The sequence below is a fragment of the Macrotis lagotis genome, chromosome 2 (assembly GCF_037893015.1).
Source record: "Macrotis lagotis isolate mMagLag1 chromosome 2, bilby.v1.9.chrom.fasta, whole genome shotgun sequence".
Taxonomy (NCBI): Eukaryota; Metazoa; Chordata; class Mammalia; order Peramelemorphia; family Peramelidae; genus Macrotis; species Macrotis lagotis.
The window spans coordinates 319,138,406-319,160,523 of record NC_133659.1 but is presented as its reverse complement, the minus strand read 5'-3'; the positions used below and the strand labels follow the sequence as shown (position 1 = coordinate 319,160,523).

The window sequence follows — 22,118 nt, the reverse complement described above, 5'->3', positions numbered from 1 at the left end:
GGAATTTTTGTCATTCCTTTGATAGGAAGGAAAAGGCAGTTTCCTTTCTTCAACATATCTAGCTCAGGGATCTTCAAGAGATGACAGACAGTAACAAGGACAGACAGACTTAGACTGGAAAGCTTGGTCCTCATCTCATTCAGGGCCATGGGTAAGGATTTATTAGACTTTTAATTTTATATTTTCAAAGCTAATGAAACCTTAAAGAAATCCTCCCTTTCTGGACAGATGTCTATTATGTTTAAGTCTTTGATTTTCTGGATCAGAATGACTCCCTCTCTAAAGGAAAACCAGAGGAGGAGAATGCTACTGTTGAGCATCTAAGAAGAACAGGGAAAAAAAAGTGTCTTCATTTCCATCTCTTCTCTTTCCATCTACACATATAAGTATGTGCATAAATACATATGTATATGACTATTTTTCATATATAAAAATATTTGTAAGGAGGAAGTTAAAGATATAGCTAAAATAATTATAAATAATATATTTAATATATAATATTTAATAATTCTTTTTTATACATTATATAATATATATTTATAAATATATAAAATATATATATATACATAATACATACATAATATGTCAGCTAATCAATTGATGCTATTCAGTAAGTCTGACTCTTTGTGATCCCAGAAATTATAGTACATCAGACCTTTTCATTTTCCACTATCTCCCAAAATCTGTCTAAGATCATGTTTAGTCCTTCCGTGACATAATCTTGTCCTCTGCCATTCCTTCTCCTTTTTCCCTCAATCTTTCCCAATATCAGGGTCTTTTTTAATAAATCCTGTCTTTATTCTTTTAACATTTATTTAAAAAAATTTTTCATTTCTGAATTCCATCTCTCCCTTCATACCTTCCCTTATCAATAGAGAAGGCAAGCAATTATATATGTGAAATCATACAGAACTTATTTTAATATTAGTCATGTCACAAAAAAGTAAGAAGAATAAAGTGAAAAATCATACATCAATCTGCATTCAATGGTCATCAGATCTCTTTTTTGACATGCAGAACACTTTTCATCATGAGTCCTTTGGAACCTCCTTTAATCATCACCTTGATCACTGTTACAATATTACTGTGTATAATGTTCTCCTGGTTTTTCTCACTTCACTTTGCATCAGCTCATATATGTTTCCCCTAGGTTATTCTGAAACTACTCCATTCACCATTTCTCATGGGACAATAATATTCCATTATAAAATATGCCACCTTTGTTCAGCCATTCTCCAACTGATGGGCATCCCTTTAATTTCTAATTTTTTTGCCAGCATAAAAAAGAGTTGCTATAATAATTTTGTCCATATAGGTCCATTTTCTTTTTCTTTGATATCTTTGTGATATAGACCTAGTAGTGGTATCAATAAGTCAAGAGTTATGGAGAGTTTTATTTTGGGGCATAGTTCCAAATTGTTCTTTAGAATAGTTGGATTGGTTCACAATTCCACCAACAATGCATTGATTTCCCTATTTTTCCATATCCCTTCCAGTATTTGTCATTTTCTTTTTCTATTATGCTAGCCAACTTCATAGAAGTGAAGTGGCACCTCAGAATTACTTGAATGTGAATTTCTCTAATCAACAGTGAATAAGAATATTTTTCATAAAACTATAGATAATTTTGATTTCATCTTCTGGAAGTTGCCTGCTTATATCCATTCATCAACTGGGGAAAGGCTTTTGCTTTTAAAAGTTTGACTCATTTCCCTATATATTTGAGAAAAGAGTCTTATCAGGGAAATTTGCTAAAATCTTCTGCTTTTCTACTTTCCCTAATTCTTGCTGTACCAGTTGTTTTGTTTGTTAGAAAACTTTTTATTTGAATGTAAACAAAGCTACTCATTTTACATCCTATGATCCTATTTTATGTGATCATAAATACTTCCCTGATCTCTAGATTTGACAGGTAAAATTGGCTATGCTTCCCTAATTTGTTTATGGTATCACCTCTTATGTCTAAATCATGTACCTATTTCGACCTGATCTTGGTCTTTATTCTTCTTTAGTTATTTGTTTTACCGGAGAATTGACCCATTATATCCTTCAGTCTCACTAGAATACATGAGTGCATTTCACTTTTCTGTAGTGCTGGTAGACCATGCCTCACAGCTATCTGTCCCTCCTAGAAATTCCATTTTATTAAGGAGCTGGGGTTGGTTTGCCTTTAATCTCCTCCATGCCAGCCCTTATTTTCTGTGGACTTGCACTGCCACTTCCAGTTCCCTTTTGCTGTCTTTCCCTCTTATAATGCATCATATATATGGTTCATTTTGCCTCTTCTAAATGAGCTATCAGTTAAAAAAAGATCTGAGTTTAGCTGAGGGTTTTACTTCAATTACTTAAATTAAAAGAAATGCCCAAATCCATGCTTCTTCTGGGATGAGGAACCTCTGTTAAAAAATTTCGTTTATTGACTGAACTTGGATTTGTGTATGAATTAGTGGAATCCTATTATACTATAAGAAATGATGGGCAGGGGGTGGCTAGGTGGCATGGTGGATAAAGCATTGGCCTTGGAGTCAGGAGTACCTGGGTTCAAATCCAGTCTCAGACACTTAATAATTACCTAGCTGTGTGGCCTTGGGCAAGTCACTTAACCCCATTTCCCTTGCAAAAAAAACCCCCTAAAAAAAAAAGAAATGATGGGCAGGCAGATTTCGGAAAGACTTGAAAAATCTTTCTGAACTGATACTGAAAGAAGTGAACAGAACCAGAAGAACATTGTATACAGGAACAGCACCATTGTACAATGATCAACTATGTTAGATTTAACTTTTCTCAGCAATGAGAATGATCCAAGACAATTCCAAAAGACTAATTGTAAAAAAATGCTTTCCACAGTCAGAGAAAGAAACTATAGAGTTTGAATGCAAATGAAAAGCATACTTTTTCCATTTTTAATGGTTTTCCCTTTAGTTCTGATTCTTCTTTCACAGCATGTCTAATATAGAAATATGTTTAACATGACTTAGACATGTGTGATCTGTATCTAATTGCTTGCTGTCGGTGGGGAAGAGGGAGAGAAAGAAATTGGAACTCAGGATCCTAGAAAAACTGGACATTGAAAACTATCTGTAATGGAAAAAATAAACTACTATTTATGAAAAAAAATTCATTTGATTAATGCAGATTGGTAATTGTTTGACAGTTCATACTCCCTTAAAATTGAAAAGGGAACTCAGAGTGATTAATTGGCTTTTAGTATGATTGAAGGTTGGACTTGAACCAGGTCTATCTGACTTTGAGATTGGCTCTATAAACATTGGACCCCGTAATCTCTAATCAGTATTATATGCTTCATACTTGACAATACTGTGCTTTTTTCCTTCTATAAGAAGAATGTTTCTCTTCTTTCTTTTTCTTTTTTCTGTAAAGGTAGAGGCTCATGGATAAAGAATAATACTCTCATTGTCAGACTCAATGGTTGTGTTGGCTACTTGTGTGGAATTATTTCACACCCCCACCCTCTTTGTCTTATTTGTTATAAGGGATGGTTCTTAAAGGTAGGAAGGGAGAAAAGGAGAGATAAAGGTGATGTAAAAAAATCAAATCTAACAATACTTTTTTTAATATAAGAAGACAGAGCAAGTAGAAAAGAATTTAGTAGGAGGAATCAGTGAATGTTTTCAAGAGTTTGAATGTGAAGGACAATAGAAATGTCTCTCTTATATCACCCAAAGAAATGTCTGCATAGGATGTCACTTTCAGTCATCAGAAATAATGATGGAAGTCTATGAAAAGTTGAACATTCAAGCATTTGCTTGTATACATAATGAAGCCATCATTCATGGAATGAGGGACTACCTGGCAGAACTCTCATAGCACTTATTTCCCCTTCCTTGGTCCCTGACTTAATTACCCATAACAGAGACTGAAAAAAATGTACTATTCATCTGAGAGGTGGTTGTCAATTGATGATGGGGAGGAACAGACAGGGAAGCTAGGGGCCAAGGCTTAGCCAGAGGGAAGCACTACAGAAACCGTAAAAAGGAAAAAAGGGAGGAGAGACAATTTCTCTCCTTGTTGGTTCCATTATCATTCAATGGAAATCCCAGACAGGAAGGATCATTTTTTCTACTCATTTCCAAGTGTATTGCATGCCATTGTTCTCATTAATTTCAAAGACTAAAGAAGGAAATTAGAATTGAGTGGATAATATGAATTGATAGGGACTCAAAAGAAAGAATATTTAGGGGATAGGAAATGCCCTAGAAAGTCTCTAGAAAAAACTCAGTGTAGGGGGTAGCTAGGTGGTGCAGTGGATAGAGCATTGGCCCCAGAGTGAGAAGGACCTGAGTTCAAATGGGACCTCAGACACTTGATAATTACCTAGCTGTGTGACCTTGGGCAAGTCACTTAACCCCATTGCCTTACCAAAAAACAACAACTCAGCAGATCCTGAAGATTAGGGAAGAGGAAAGGCGCTGAAAATGACTCTTGGTCCCAGTAAATGTTATGACCTGAGACTTGGCTCTAGATGGAGCTTTACTTAGGTGGGGTTAAAGTGAGGCAATGAAGCTAAAATCACTTTGAAAAATTTTAAATACTTCAGAAATACTCGCTATTACCATTCAGGATACCCATAATGTCACTTGAAGGCAACCTCATGCAAGGTCCCCACAACAAGCTTTTCTTTGAAAGAAGATGGTGGTAGAATGAAGAAAGGGCTACCTTGGATTCCAAGGTCACAAGGCCAAAATCAGCCTTTGCCAGGATAACCTTGGTCAAATTTTCCTTTGACTCTCTGAATGAGGAGGCAGGACTGGAAGGCCTCTTTTTTTTTCCTTTCAGATACATTCATGATTCTATTTTATTAAGAGAGATTAATAACTAAAATTAATCAATTTAATTAATTAGAATTAATAAATTAAGGGAGATCAATAATTAATCATTAAGATTGTTGTATAAAGAGAGAAGAGGGGCAAAGTTAGACCCTTGGGTTCTAATGGGAAAGTTAAAGCCATAAAACATAAAGATATTTCAACCAACAAATTGGAAAGTGGGAAATATAACATCATTGTCATTGTTTAAAAATTTTAAAAAAGGACCAAGTATTTTATAATTTTAATTCAATTAGTCTTTATTAAGGAAAAACTATGTACAAGGCTCTGGGAGTTGCTTCAGCAAGATGCCTACTATAATTATACAAAGAGATTAACATACATACAAAGATGAAACTAGACAGACCTTGTCAATAAAAGGCTAACACTCTAATATGTAGAAGGGAAGCTTTTGGATGGTCTCGAAGACAATCCAGATGAAAAAATAATGCATTTATCTCTGGGTTCAGTTGTCAGATGTCAGCCATCAGCTAGCATCAAATTTTTTTACATTACAGGATCATTTGGTTAAGGGACGATATGAATCTAGTTAAAAGACTCAGTCCTTGCCTCCAGAGAGGGGAGTACATCATTATTTTGAAACAAAAGTAAATTAGACTTGGTTTCTTATTAATAAAATAAAATGGCTACAAAATAAGTCTGTGCACCTCCATTAATCTTGAGAATGATGCAGAGACTTTAAATGTCATTATCATATTAATGAAAAATTAAGGTTGGTATCTATAACACACCATGAAGAATCTCGGTGATTTAATGTTAAATGCAGAGAAAAACCTAATTTTTCAATGCTTTGGCATTTCACACTAACAATGAAGTCAGCTCACTGTGGTCATGTTAGAAATGTTTGTAATGTCATTGAGACCAAATGCATTTTAAATTTTAAAGAAGCAATTGTGAGCCTGTGACTAAATCCAAGATCCTTTAGAATCTTAAAAGTTCTTAAATTATAACACAGTACCATAGGCTCAAAAATTTAGAATTAGAAATGATATCTAATCTAATCCCCTTGATGAGGATCCTGAGGTCCACAGAGGATGTGACTTTTCCAAGGTCACACAGGTAAGATCTGAATCCAAATCATTCTTTGGGGCTGCTATTATTCTTTTATCTATAATGCTACTTTTTAGCATGGGAACATGGAATCTCATATGACCTCAAAAGCCATCCAGTCCCAACTCCCTCAATTTACAGATAAGGAAACTGAAGTATAAGGACGTTAAAGTATCATGGATCTAGAACTAGAAAAGGCTTCAGAACCCTGCTACTCTAACCCCTTTATTTTACAAAACAGGAAACTGAGGATATAGGGGAGGAGGAATAAATCACCCTGGGTTACACAGACAAGAAGCATTAGAGACTTACACCTTGTTCTCTAACTGAAGAACCAGTGTTTTTTCCCCTGTGTCACAGATGCTATCTTTGGTTGTGATAAACACCAAGACAAATCCTCTGGGAGGAGAAGAAAATTTTTCTACTTGTAGTCTCCTAGAGGAAATGCAAGAGACCTATAAACTCATATCCAAGCTAGTCATTTCATTAAATGATTCAGTCTAAATAAGTAACATGACACTATTTTTTGCCTTTTCCTTAATATATATATATATATATATATATATGTTACAGCAATTAATAGACAATAAATTCATTTATTTAAAAGTGCTATTGAATTCCTTACCTACACTAATTTTACTTGCACAAAACCTCATTAATTTAATGCAATCAAAATTGGCCATTTTGCCTTCTGTGAACTTCTCTATATCTTGTTTGGTCAGGAACACTTTGCCTTATTCAAGGATCTGAGAGGTAATTTCTTCCTCATTTTTATAATATGTTGACTAAGTGACATTTTAGTAGGTTTCTATCATTCTATGTTTTCAAAATCAATGCATATTAATAGCGGTGTAGTGTTGACTCTCGTCGATACCTTTATTTGTTTATATGGATCAAGAATGAGATGGAGGTGTGCGCTTGTGAAATGCATGGTAGTTAAAAAGGGGTCCTTACACTTGGAGAGACTGAAAACTCTTACGGAGGTAAACGGCTTTGTGATGTTTTCCTTTGCTTGATTTCTAGCTCAAAAATCTAACAAAGAATCCCTTGATTCCCACAAGACTCAACTTAAAACCCATCTCTCACACAAGGCTCCCCTCCTCATCTAGCCTCCCTTCTTGTTTACCTCAGTAGTACTTAATGATTCTTCCCATCTAAAACACTACATGTATACCCTATACTTGTCCTTATTTATCCCTTATCAATAAAATGTAATTTCCTCAAAGGCAAAGGCTATGGTCTTTTTAATCCTTACCCTCCTTCAGGGTTTTGAATAACTTTGGGTTCCTTTATGGAGGGAACTCCTGGTGTGAAAATTCCCTCCCATAACACAGACTGGCAACTCATCTGTAACTTTTCATCCTAGAGGGATGCCTGAATCACTTAGAGGCTAAGTGATTTCTCAAGAGTGAAGGAATGCATATGTATGAACAAAGATTGGATCTGAATCCAAGATCCAAGGATGGGTCTTCCTTCTGGCTTGCACACAGTAGATGCTAAAGACAGGTTTGCTGGATTGCAAGTGATTAGGAGGTACAACAAGGTAGCAGTTCTCATCCTCTCGATGCTTTACCCTCTAGTGCAATAAAATAGATGAAAAAGTTGTTGGAATATCATCGTGTGAAGAATTTACAGGTATTAATAATTAAGTGTAAATTCTGGAGAGTACAGTTTGTTTTAGAATCCTTTATAGCTTTAGCTATGAGTTAAGTGACAGTTAAATGCTTGTCCATTGATTTAATGATTGGTTAGTGACCCTGCCCACAACCTTCTGTTGCCAGGACTCAGCATTAACTGTCATTATCCTCACTTCTGTCTCACAGAAACCTTCTCTTCATTCAAGATGCAATTCAAGTATCCCCTTCTACCTTCAGTCCTTTTCTTATCTTCTTGATTACTGGTACTTACCTAATTTTAATTTTTTATGTTCATTCTGTAGATATTTGTAATATGTCTATTTTTGTCTCCCTTATTAGAATGGAAACTCTTTGAGAACAGGGATTGTTTCAGGCTTTGTATTTGCATTCCCAGGTTCTTGCATACAGGAGTCACTTAATAAATGTTTAATGCCTTGTTCCTTTAATAATAATGAAATAAGGTTGCATAGTATTTATTACTGGCATTGTTGTTGACCTAAGAAACATGGCATGGATGACCCTTCCAACTCTAAATTTGAGATACTTGGATCTCATATTGGTTTCCTTACTTGCAGGCAACATCCTATAGAATTTGTAAATTCTTTGAAGGGATCGATACGGGGATGTGATGGAGATGGGTCAAAACATTAATGAGACTCACTGCTAGCTTTTCAGTATATGCATTTGCACCTTGGAAATCTTAAACTACTACAAATCAGGGTGTGATTTGATGATATTTACCCTTCATTCTTGGAAAAGACCATATGATGCTGTGACAAGCACATGAATTGGTTTTGAGTGAGGGGTGCTGTGCTAAGTCACCAACCTGACTTTCTCCTCCAGAGCCATTTGAGGCCAGAAACTAGATAGGAAGCAGGATTAGTGGAAATAGCCCTGAATGAGAGGCGATCAGTATTAAGAGATTTGCCCAGGGTCATAAAGCTAGTAAATGTCTGAGACCAGATTTGAAGTCAGGTCCTTCTGTCTTCAGAACAGGTTTTCTACTCACTATCCCTAGCATGTGATTTAATGTTTTATTGATTGTTTAGACTTAAGAAAGTGATAGAGAAATGTTAATATTTGAGATTACACTTAAAATGTGATATGTATAATTGCTTTTCCCTCAGCATATCTAATTCTGAAGCAGAGATGAATGTTATGACACACTTAATTCTTCCAACCTTCCCCTCCAAGCAACTTTTAAATAATACCTCAAAACAAATTTTGGAGTGAGAGAGCCAAAAAAAAGACAGAGTGAGAGATTTTTCCAGCCTTAGACAACTTAGGAAGTAAACAGGAGAGATTGATAATATCAGGAGACAGGGTTGTCTGGGAGTACAGCAGGAGCATCAGTGGCGTACCTTGGATATGACTGGGCAAGTGGCGGCAACAACAGTCATAATAGCAGTAGCACTTTAGAAGCTCTCAGCCAGAGACTGTTAAGGGATCAGATAACCGGTCAGAAAGAGATTACAAGGGATTCTTTGCTGGCACTGGGTGCAACTGGTGATGATTGGCACCTCTATTATTGATACACAGTTCTGGGCTATAGTTCTACGACTCAGAGAACTGATAGTACTTGTGGCTACAGGAGTGCAGGAGTCCTTCCTGGGAAAAGACTCAAGCTCAGACTAGAACAGCAATGACTACACCTCTCCTGGAATCATACCACCTTGGAAGCACGGACTGCTCACAGACTCCCAGAATTAATTCTGAAAATAGCAGCAAGAAAAAGTTTGCAGTTTGGGACAGTGCCTCACCACCCCAAGGTGAGCAGAACCCAATTTAACAGAACAGTCAGTCAAGAAATATGCTGGAAAAATGAATTAATAACAACAAAAAATAACTTGGTGGTAAAAAATCTACTGTGTTGGCAGGGAAGAAGAAGACATAAGAATTTCAAGGAATAAATAATGTGAAAACAGCTAAAAGTAAAGTCTGAGAGAAAAATGCTAATTGGACCCAAGCATAATAATAATTTCCAAAAGAACTAAAGAAATAGGAGTATTAGAAGAAAAATTGAGAAAAGAATGATGCAAGAAAATTATGAAAAGAATTAACATCTCTGTAAAAGAGACACAAAAAATACTGGAGAAAAAAACACCTTAAAAAAACCAGAATTGGCCTAATGGTAAAAGAGGCATAAAAAATTCTCTGAGGAAAAGAAATCCTGAAAAATAGAATTGGTCAAATGGAAAAGGAGGTACAAAACACTCATTAAAAAATTCATTAACATTTAGAATTGGTCAAGTGGAAGCTAATGATTCCATGAGATATCAAAAAACAAAACACTCAAAAGAATGAAAAATTAGAAGAAAATGTGAAATATCTCATCAGAAAAACAACTAACCTGGAAAATAGATCAAGAGATTTATTGGAGAATCACTGGACTACTTGAAAGCCAAGCTTAAAAAAAATCTAGACAAAATATTTCAAGAAATTATCAAGGAAAACTTCTCTGAAATTCTGAAACCAGAAGGGAAAGTAGAAATTAAAAGAATCCAGTGATTATTTCCTGAGAGAGAAAGTAAATGAAAATTCTCAGGAATGTTCTAGTCAAACTATAGAGCTCCCAGATCAATGAAGAAATATTGCAAACAGCAAGAAAGGAACAATTGAAATATCATGGCATCACAGTCAGGATCACACTATATTTTGTAGCTTTCATGTTAAAGGAGTGGAGGGCTTGGAATATGATATTCCAGAAGACAAAGGAGATACAATCAAGAATAACCTATAAGCAAAACTGAATATAATCCTACAGGAAAAAAATGGGTATTTAGTGAAACGGAGGAATTTCAATCATTTTTGATATGAAATCCAGAGCTAAATAGAAAGTCTGATAGTCAAACAGAAGATTCAATGGAAGCATTAAAAGGTAATGATAAAAGAGTAATCATAAGGAACTCAACAAACTATACATTTATTTATAGGAAGATGATATATGCAACATCTAAGAACTTTATCATTTTTAGAACAATTAAAAGTAGTCTACTTAGCCAGAGGACAATGTTGGAATGATTCTCCCCATCCACCCTCCAAAATGAAAGGGTGATAAAGAAGAATGTAGTGGGAGAAGGGGGAGAGGTAGAATGTGGAAAGTTGTCCCACATAAGGGAGATGCGCAAGAAAGAACTTTTATAGTGGGAGGGAAATTCACAGTAATCATAATTGAATGTGAATGGGATAAGCTAATCCACTAAAAAATGCTTAGAGCAGAATTGATTAGAAGCCCGAATCCAACCACATGCTGTTTACAAGAGACACACGTGAAGCAGAAAGACACACACAGAGTTAAAATAATGAGTTGGGAGCAGAATCTATTATGTTTCAGCTGAAGCATATTATTAGGCAATCATTATCTCAGAGCAAGAACTAATAAAAACCTATTTAAAAGAGATAATCAAGGAAACTACATTTGGTCAAAAGGTACCCTGAAAAGTGAAATAATATCAAAACTTTTTTTTTTACAGTAAGTTTCTCTGATAAAGGACTCATTTCTCAAATACAAAAGGAACCAAGTTCAACTTCAAAAATTAAGTGCCTTAGGGGTGGCTAGGTGGCACAGTGGATAGAGCAACAGCCCTGGAGTCAGGAGGACCTGAGTTCAAATCTGGCCTCAGACACTTAATAATTACCTAGTTGTGTGGCCTTGGGCAAGTCACTTAACCTCATTTGCCTTGCAAAAAACCCCCTAAAAACCCTAAAAAAAAAATTAAGCACCTTATTCCAACTGGTAAAATGTCAAAGGATATGAACAGGCAGCTTTCAGAGGAGAGGAGGAAATCAAAGTTACTGAAAGTCATTAAAATGCTCTAACTCACTACTGATTAGAGAAATGCAAAATAAAATAATTCTGAGGTAACATCTCACACCTATTAGAAATGACAAATCCTTAAAGGGATGAGAGAAAATAAGTACACTAATAAGCTGTTTGTAGAGTTGTGAATTGGTCCTACCATTCCAGAGAACACCCAAAAGGTTCTAAAACGATTCATATACTCTATAATCTAGGTCTATTCCAAAAAGAAATCAAAGAAAAAGGAAAAGAAATTAAATACACAAGAAATAATTATAGTAGATCTTTTTTTGTGGTGGCAGTGAGAAAATAAGGGCATGCTCCTCAATTGGAGAATGACTGAACAAGTTGGAGCATATGATTGCTCTACTATTCTACTATACAAAATGATGAGGGGGTGGTTTTAGAAACATATGACAAGACCTGTCAACTGATGCAAAGTGAAATGAGAAGAACCTGGAGATCACTGTATACAGCAACAGCTGGGTTGTGATGATGATTGACTGTGAATTGACTGACAACTCTGATCAATACAATGATATAAGACAATTCCAAAGGATCCATAATTTAAAAAAATGATACCCACCTCCAGAGAGAGAACTGAGTGCAATGTGAAGGATAATTTTTCACTATATTTATGCATACACATTTTGTATATTATATATATATATATCTTTTCTAATATGAAAATGTTTTGAGTTATTTCACATGTATAATTGATTTATTGTTTTTCTTCTCAAGGAAAAGTGTGGGGGGAAGGTGGGAGGGAGAAATAATATGAATTCAAAATTTAAAAAAGAAAAGGTCAAAAATTAATACCGCTTCTTACAAAAGAAAAAAATATTTGCAGTACGATCCTGAGATGTGACTCTTGGTCTGTCACATTTTTAACAGCACTGTTTTCTCAGAAAGCATAAGATTCCTTCAGTTTTACCTGGCAAGTTGCAAAATAAAGCTTATGAAACCTCCAGGGAGCCCCATTGTCTGAAAAATGCAGTTGCATAATGAAATATTCAACATCCAGCTACCTTCTTGTTCCCAGAATACAAACCTTTTGTGGATCTAGAAAAGGCAAATTTCATTTAAACAGAAACCATGATCTTTTGGTTCAGAAAGGAACAGAGGGAGGAAATGATTAGTCATTTCCAAGAGTGAGATGAGTTAGATTTTTTGTTGTTGTTTTTGTTCCTCAGTGTGGGAACTCCAAAAAATAGAAGAGGGAGGAGAAGACGAAAAAAAAGAGTGTGAAGCACAAACATAAATAATATCTATGTTAGCCAAGAAGAGCAGGAATGATTTCAAAAACCCAAAAGTAAAAGTTACAAGGAGGGGGTTAGCAAAGAATTTCTTGAAGCCTACATCAGTCAAAAAATGATCGTGTCCATGTCAGGGAGAACATCCTGGATAACTCTACTTTCTCCAACCTGGCCAAAAATCCCCATTCGTTCAAAAGATCCCTAGATCCTGTTTGTAGTTTTTGGTTGAATACATCCATTTATAGGACAAAGATGAAAACCACTGAAGCAGCTAATCTTATTAAAAGAAAAAAAAAACCCAAGAGCTTTAAGTTTATAATCTTGTGCCTTGAGAAGATTTCATGAGGAAGAACTGGCAAAGAGGACAGTCATGCAATAAGAGTCTTTGATTACAGATTTAGAGTTGGAACATGCTTTAGAGGCTGCTAGTACAACTTGATGAATGAGGAAACTAAAGATCACTCAAGGATATAGAGACAGAATCTGATCAAGGTGATTCAAACCCAAGTTCTCTGGTTGCAAATTCACTGATGCGTCCTCATGTTGCCCATGAACCAGAGGTTCAGGATGCCTTCCCATGGTACTACCAACAGTTCTCAATCTATGTAAGGGGGAGCAGGTAGAAAAGAATGCTGGTCAGGGGAGATGACTTCTGCAATGGATGAGATCACAATAGAATCTAAGGGGTGGCATTCTTGTCTGGGCAAGTTAAGAAGCCATTAGAAAGCAGCTTGGATAAGGTTCAGAGGGGACCCAGCTGAAAAGACAGGCTTTAGACTAAGGGTTCTTAACTGTCCTCTTATCACAGACTTCCAGTAAAACCTAAAGATTCTTTCTCAGAATGGCATTTTGAAAAAGATAAAATACAATACTTAGGATTACAAAGGAAACTAATTATATTGAGATACAAATGTATGCAAATATCCTTAAAAATGCAAGCTGTTATAACTGATATAACAAAACTGATGTAACTCTAGAAGGAAGTTTGATCCATTCTCCAATTAGCACCTAAAACTCCAGTAATCTCACCCTAGTTATAATCGTGTACTTGAATCCATAGATGGAGGAACAACACCATGGGAAGTTGAGAAGAGTTCTTTTAAAGCCTGAAACTAATTCCTTTCCTTCTTGTGCAAATAATAGAGATCAAGCCTGGAATAAATATGTGATGCCACCTGGTCCAAGATCCATGGAATTGGAGCAGCCCATTTTCACTCATTGATGCTGTCATGAAAAAGAGGACAGAAGTGGGTTCCATAGACAATGCCACATTATCAGAATGTATTTCATGGTTCATCCATCTAGGGCTGAAGGTGGTCTCAGAGGTCATCTGGTTCAAACTTTCCATTGAAATGATGAGGAAATAGATGCCCAGAGACTCACCCAAGATTATGTAGGTTGTAAGTAGGAGAAGCCAGGATTTGAGGCCAGGTTCTTTTAGCCCACACACAGCAATGGTTGCACTGTGCCATGCTTTTGAGTGCTCTAGACTGGTAAAGTATAGCCAAATGAGGCAGTTAACAAAGAAGGAGAGTGCCTGTTTTTCATTTAAAAATTTTATCATTTCTCTGGATATGTACATCTTACATCTTTTCATCCAAAACCTTACCTCCTTCTCCATTTGCAAGCCTTCTGCTCTTATATTTCTTTCAAACACCTCCCTCTTTTCAGTCTGTGGGTTGGTTTTCCTGTACACAAGGATGTAATCGATCCTACATTTTCCATCTCTAAAATAAAGTCCATTGGATCTGTTTTTTTCTGGTGCTACCTGTATAAAATGGAAAAAAAAAGGAATTCATTTAATCAGTCAGAGGGACTGAGACTCAGTATTTGTGAGAAATTATTCTGAGGTAAAGTAAAGAAATAAAAAGAAATAAATCATACAACACACATATACACATCAAATACTCTAAGGTAGGACTTGCAGTCCACCCTTCAGCTGAGCTCTCCTATATGTGTGGCCTTCCACAATTAGAATGTCAGCTCCTGAACAGCCCAGACCATTATGTCTTTCCCATCTATATCCCTGCAGCTTGGCAAAGTGCTTGGCTCACCATGGGCACTTAATGAAGGCTTTGCTCCTAATTCATACATGAATACATACATGTCGATATAGTTATAAACACACATGAACAGGCATATAGGGACATATATATACATATATGCATTTATATCCTCTGCATATGTGTTACAACTTGGAAAGGGCAGTATACTTTTGTTCTGGCTTCTGAAGTTCGTTGCCATTGAACACCTCAGTGATAAAACTCTAAAGGGAGAAATACTGAAAATCTGGCAGGCTACAATTAAATTTCCCAGATAGAGTTTTTTTTTTTAAAAAAAAAGCTTTTACCACTGTCTTTTGTTTTCATACTACAGTCATTTCCTGACAGTAGTGTTCCTACCCTCATCCATTAAACTTATTAATATAACAAAGAAAAACAGTGACACAAAGGCAAATAATAGAGTAACTGGAACACAAAGGCAAACAACAGAGTGACTGAACTGGGGACATTTCATACCCAAAGCCCCCCCCCCACCTCTTTATAACTGAAATCAGAATATAGCAAGTACAAAGGAGAAGCCCAAGATGCTGTGACCCAGTCAGGGGAGAGATGGCTTCCATTTGGGTGAATCGAGGAAGGCTTCATGTAGCTAATGAAAGGAGGGTGAAACCTTGAAGGCAAAATCTCCAAAATGGATTCTCTCTCATCTCTGGAAGGAGATGTATTTTATGATCTCTTGTCTCAGAAAGATCATTACAATCAATCAGTATTTGGCTGTTTCTAGAGTTGTTTCCATTTACTATATTGTTATTCTCCTGGTTCTGCTTACTTCCCTTTGCATCAGTTATTCTATAAGAGGATGATGGATTGTGTAGCAAGGTGGTGCTGTGGAGAGATCTGAGTTTGAAGTCAGAAAGACTTGCATTCAAATCTGAGCTCAGTCAGGGCAAGTCACTTGTTTGCCTCAAGTCCTTCATCTATAAAATGGGGTAATAAAAATACTTACCTCCCAAAGTTGTGGTGAGGATCAAATGAATAATAATTGGAAAGTGGTTACCCTAGTTCTTGGCAAAGGGTAGGCACAGTGTCATTATTATTATTATTATTATTAATAATAATATTATTATTATTCCTACTCCATCTCTGGCATGTCTGGCTAAGGAGCACAGGATTTAGCAGTTGGAAGCAGAGAACACCACATTCTCTAAAAGTTATTCATGAGGGAGTTATTTTAGCATTTATTTTTAGTGATTTCTTTAAAAAATTTTTTCAACCAATCAAAAAATGTTCACTATTATTTTAGATAATGGATACAGAATAATCTATTAAAAGTTCATATGTTCTTTTCTAAGGAAACATATATTAAGCACTATCTGTATTCAAGGAGGCATAGTTTGTTGGATAAAGAACCAGTCTCAAAGTCCAGAAATTCTGGTTAGCTCTGGGCTTTGACATGTGATGATAGTGTGATGTTAGGCAAAACATCTGACTATATAGTCTTTTTATAGTCCCTTAAGATTGGAAATTGTGGAGAAAGTATTGATCTATATTGCTAGATTGACTTTTCCTCATCTGACTATTCTATCATCTTTGCCAAGAAAATCCCGGATAGGGTCATTAAGAGTCAAACATGACTGACAACAATGACAACAAGAAAATATGCAAAGCATAATTCTTAGTGATGTGGGATTGTATTAAGGAAGTGGAAGACTTTCACAACTTCTATTGTGGTAGAGATGACGACCAAAAAACCAATCAAACGATCAGCCAACAAATACACATTTAAAAGACATTTTCTTCATGTAAATTAGATTTTGTGGGATTGTAGGAAGGGGACTAACTGATTATATTTCCAACTGAAAGGTTCTCTCCATTATGTTATAGAAGTGAGAATTGGAAACATCCTTAGTCCACTCTCTTCATTTGGTAATTTAGAAGTCCAGAACCAAAGTGACTGGGTTAACATTATGCAATTAAAAAGTGAAATTTAAACTTACTAGATCATGTAATTATTAAGTCTCCCCATTTAGAATATAAGTTCCTTGAGGACAGGGAACTGTTTAATTTTTGTTGTGGTGGTCCTAGCAATTAGAGTTTCTGGCACAAAGCAGGCGTTTAAAAATGTTTGTTCATGGGTTAATTAATTGACCACCAAATCAAGAATATGAAGCTGAGTTCTTTGACACTACATCCAGTTCTCTTTTCACTATACTATACTGCCTCTCCATAACTGAATCAGGGGTTGTCTGGGAAGGGGGCCATTCAGTTATACTTTGAAAAGTAGTCACCAAATGTTTGCATGATCATATTATGGAGAAAAAGTAAGCAAATAATTTTTAAAATAAAAGACACTAATAAGCTTGATGGAGTTGTATTCATTCATTCATGGCCCTTCTGGAAAATAATTTGGAATTACACAAGGATATGGCTCAGGAATATGTTACATTGATGGAATTTATTAGGCAAATACCTCAAGGAGACCAGTGGCAAAAAGAAAGATCCCTATGTAAATTAAGAAAATAGTCATATTGCACTCTTAGAGGTAGTAGAAACATAAAACTGGAAAAAAGTGAATATTCATGTAATAGAGAATGGCTGGACCCGTTGTGCTATATGAAGATAAAGGAAAATTATTTCACTAATAAATAATAAATATTATTATTGTTGTCAATAATTCAAAGAGGTATGGGAAGATTTGCAAAGATGACAGAACCAAGAGAAGAAAATGGCTATACCAAGATGGTTACAAAAACCTCCTTATGAAAGCAAATAAACTTAGTCTCATTACTCTAAATAAACTTTGTTCCAGAGAACAAGGATTATGAAGAATGCATGCGTCCTCTTTGTACTGGCGGTGGCTGATAGGTGCAGAAGGTAGCATGACTTTCAGTCGCAAGCACTTTGTCAGTCTCACTTAACTATAATACTATAATCATAATAATGGTGGTTTCAGTGGTGGTGAGGGAAGGGGGAGGTGTGTGTGTGTGTGTGTGTATACAGACACACACACACACACACACACACATATATATATATATGGAAATGACTAAGATTTAAAAAAGGAAGGAAAAAGAGTCAATTAAAATTAAACACATTCACAAATAAAACTTACTCTACTGTCTAATGAATTCAACATTTATCCAAGAAATTCTAATTGATCAATATAGGCACAACATGTACTAAAGACCAGAAAAATATATTTTCTCCTTTCGCTAAGGGTTCAAAAGGAAGCATGTACTGCTGGGTTTGACAGCTAGAATTATATTTTATGTCTGCACTGCCTTACCTCTCCCATAGCTTCCAATCTACTCGCATCATCGGAAGTACTGGTCAAGTTACCCGGGTGAAGGAGGGAATCATCATCTTTGCAAGGACTATTGACAGCTTCTAATTCATCAAAAAAAATGTTGACATCCTTGGCCACTGAAAGAAAAAGGAAGAGAAATCAATTCAGGCATCCATTTAAAAAAATCAATAGACTTTATAAAGACAATTTTAAAAATTTCTCCATCAATTATGAATATGAGGGTTACGAAGAATCTCATCCTTCTATATCCAGGAAAATTTTCAGAAATATTCTTAAATAAAACAGAGACACTTTCAGTGGTTCCCTATTACCTCGAGGAAAAATATGAATTCCTCTGTTTTAGCACTTGAACCCTTTCTGTAACTGACTTTGGTCTACTTTCCCAGACTGATTATATAGTGCTCCCCTTCGTTGACTCAAAGTTCCAATCAAAAAGGCCAATTTAACCTTTCCCAAATGGGGCATTCCCTCTCCCACTTCCTTCTGCTTGCATAGGTTGTCTCTCAAAACTAAAATGCCATCCCCTCCCACTTTTACCTCTTGGATTTCTGACAGCCTTTTTAAACTCAGCCCTTTCAAAGACCTTTCCTGATTCTTTCAGCAGCTGGAAAGTCATCTCCTCTCCCCAGCTAATCAACTTATATTTATTTTTTACATATTTAATAATTATTTATCTCTGAACATACTACCTCCCCTAGTAAAGTTAAGCTTTTTGAGTGCAAGAATTATCTCATTTATTGCCTCTGACTGTTCAGATTATAGCATACTGCTTTGGCCGTAGTTGGTGCTTCATCGAAGCTAGGAGGTAGGGAAAACAGGAATCATTTTATCAGAAAGACAATGCAATGAAATTTGGTCATTCAACAGTGAAGATGTGACAAAAAGTAGGAAGAACAATATCACTAAATCTGGACTCCAACACATCATTTGCTTCATCTGGGCTTCCCTAGACCAGAGATGTCAAACACAAGGGCAAAAACCCAGAGGCCAAAATTCTCCCATTGTGACCAAACCAGATTTAACTGAAATTGGGAAATATTTAAACAAAATAAATAAAAACCATAATAAAACATAGATGTTAACATGTTTTTCTAAGTCAACATTTGCCTTCAAGGATGCTTATGAAGGATTTAGTGCCCCTGTTTCTGTTGATACCATTGACCTACACTGACAAGTAAGCATTCCCTTTGGCCAAATTGCTTTTCAATCAGGGGTTCTTGACTAATCTTGGATCTATAGACCCTCAAGTAGATCTGTAAATTTGAATATGAGAGAAAAAGACATCTTTATTTTCACTAACCTTTAACTAAGATTGAGTATTTCCTTTAATTATTTAAAAATACTATTCTGAGGAATCCATAGGCTTCATCAGACTGCAAGGGAAATCAAGACATATAACAAAAAGAAGACTTCATTTTAAGGACAGAACAAAATTTCTAAAAAATGTACATATGAATTGTCCAAGGGTTCTATTGGTCAAAATAGGGGTTCAGTTTTTTTTGTCTTAAAAAGGGGGAAGAAGCACCAAAATTTTATCTCCCTGTGTTTCTGCTCAATCACGAATATGTAATTCCTGTACATACATAATGTATTCAATTTACAGAAAAGAATAAGAAATGGCTATGACAGAGTCAAGCATTGTTCCACTATAACTTGAAAGATCTGTTGGTTCCACTGATAATCTATAGGTGGCTCTAAGAACTTTGAGACTCATGGGATCTTAAAGGAGGAAACAACAAGCTCAATTTGGTGGCAAATCCCCTTTATAAGTAGTCATCAGACCTCTCCTTGAAGATCTTAAGCAAGGAGCTACCCTTTTATAGAGACCTGGAAGCAAAGATCACCTCCTATAAAAAGAGACCTTATGTATATGAAAAAGGAATAGTTAAAGTTCATTTCATTATTTTTTAAATTGTTTTTAATGATGCCACATGTGGCTAATTTATGGGATGATGTGCAGAATTGCATGAGAATAGATATGGAGGGATTGCTATTATCATGTTGGAAAAAACATCCAAATAGATGAATTCACTGATCCATTGAAATACTAAGAGCCATTGGATTCCTCCTATCCCATTTATTTTTTAAGTATATCCTTTATGCACTTGCCCATGAGTTCTCAATCAATAATATTAATATTTCAAGTCCTATAATGGGGATATCAATGCAAAGGATAATACAATACCTACTTCTAAGGAAATTATCAAACAAGAGCGACACATATAAATACATACAACACAAATGTAAAGTGAAAAAATACAAATAAATACATTTCAATTGCCACTGACCATGCATGTGACTTCCCAGATCAAAAACACTCCTTCCTGCCTACCTCTTTCCTTTACGGTTTGTCTTCCTCTATTAAAATTAAGGGGCAGATAGGTGGTACAGTGGATAGTAAACAGCTTGAATTCAAGAAGACTCATTTTTAACTTCAGACATAAGCTGTATGACTCTGGGCAAGTCACTTAACCCTGTTTACCTCAGTTTACTCATCTCTAAATTGAATTGATTAAAAAAATCAACTCCATTAAAAAAATCCCAAATGGGGTCACAGAGAATCAGACATGACTAAACAGTAACAAATTAAAATGTAAATTCTTTCTGAGAAATCTCACTTAAGTATATTTTCTTCACATTGCATAGTTCCTAGCATAAAGTGGTTAATAAGTGTGTTTGTTTTTCCACCTTTTCTTCTCTTCCTTCTTTCCCTTCTTCATTCCTTCCTCTTTCTCAAGAAACATCAGAAGAGTTCAATTAATACTTACTAGAAACTAAATGGAAACAAATGATAAATTTACATATAAATTTGAAACAGAAAAAAAGGAAGTCTAGAGCATCACCCAAAATGAGATGCTTGTTTCAGAAATGATCAAATAAATAAAAATATTCTGACAGAGCAGAAGGAGAAGCAAGACTGCTCCTCATCTTTCTGCACTGGAGAGATTGTCAGGTCCTCTTAATCTTCCCAAAATGATGACTTCTACAACTCTGCAGAAGACTGTATATTCTGAGCCTTACTCAGCTAAGACCCATGAACCATGAAGTTGCAATTTTGCTTTCAATGCAGAGCCATCAGATTTGAAAGGGAAATGAAACAAAGGTCCTCCACTTCTCCGTCATGCCCCACTGTAAGTATCAGAATATCATTATCAAGGGATTGTCATTGAAATGCTCATGGAGGTCTTTTCTAGTGGATATGTGACTTTATAACACTGTTGTTGACTGACAACTTTCCAAAAATTTCAATAGCTGTCATACTGTCTATTCAACTTGACTTTGAAGAACATGTGAACCAATGGAAGATGGGTGACAAAGGCTTGAGGACCCTTCTGCAGAAAGAAGACCCTCAAGTTTTCCATAGTAGTCACATCCATTGTGCTTCTGATGGGGAGCTGCCAATCACAAGGTTTTTTTTTTTTTCAGTCGAGTTTTAGGGAACATTCTAATAAGTTAGAATACCCAAAGGACATTAAAAATATCAAAGAATTTTCAGGATATATGGCGATCAGCTGAAATTACCAGGATGTTCAGCCTATAAAAGAAATATTCAGGAGGAACATTCTGCTTTCTTCAGATACTTAGTTGGGAGAAATGGTTAAAAGGTTTCAGTCATTACAAGGGAGAATTCCTTATTAACTAGAATTATGGATGGGCTGCGTCAGAAGTGGCTGGTTTCCTCATTTGTAGGTTGGTAGATTGTTATTCTTTGTTTTCAAAGAGGACCAAAATGACATCACTAGGTTAAAGTCAAGTTATGATGTATCTGACTGATTAGAATAGATCAGGAACAAATAGATAATTTGAACATTATGGGTAGATTCTTTATAATTTAAGCAAAGCTTGTTAAGAGATACTTCATGAAGTATTGGGTACACTTAATGTCCCCTGAGTCACCTCCAATTCTAAGCCCCTGTGATTCTTGGAAATTACAATATCCCTAAATTACAATTTATGGAGATTCATTTCTTCTAGAACTTTATCTTCCAAGTTGTAAGCCTGGCATCGCCAGACATGAATATTCAAATTTCTACTGGAATATGGCATCTGGTCAGTTCAATGGATAGAGTACTGGATGTAGAGTTGGCAAGACTTGCTAGGCACCGGTTCTGGATTAGCCATCCTGTCTTTTCTCATCCATAAAATGGGTGTAAAACACCCATCTCCCAATGTTATTAAGAGGATCAGGTAAGATAACACATAGCATGTTGCTAAATTT

The 22,118-nt window shown here is 35.7% G+C and overlaps 1 protein-coding gene across 6 annotated transcripts in view; it reads right to left on the bottom strand.

Annotated features, from left to right (window-relative positions):
• The window catches only part of ANO4 (anoctamin 4), a 413,892-nt gene that overhangs the window by 139,664 nt on the left and 252,110 nt on the right, over positions 1 to 22,118 (bottom strand). For all 6 annotated transcript variants that reach the window (XM_074226672.1, XM_074226673.1, XM_074226677.1 and 3 more), the window contains 2 exons: positions 17,879 to 18,015; positions 14,199 to 14,357 (listed from right to left, as the gene is read on the bottom strand). In XM_074226672.1, the coding sequence (XP_074082773.1) occupies positions 14,199 to 14,357; positions 17,879 to 18,015 (296 nt within the window). The remainder of the gene's footprint in view (positions 1 to 14,198; positions 14,358 to 17,878; positions 18,016 to 22,118) is intronic.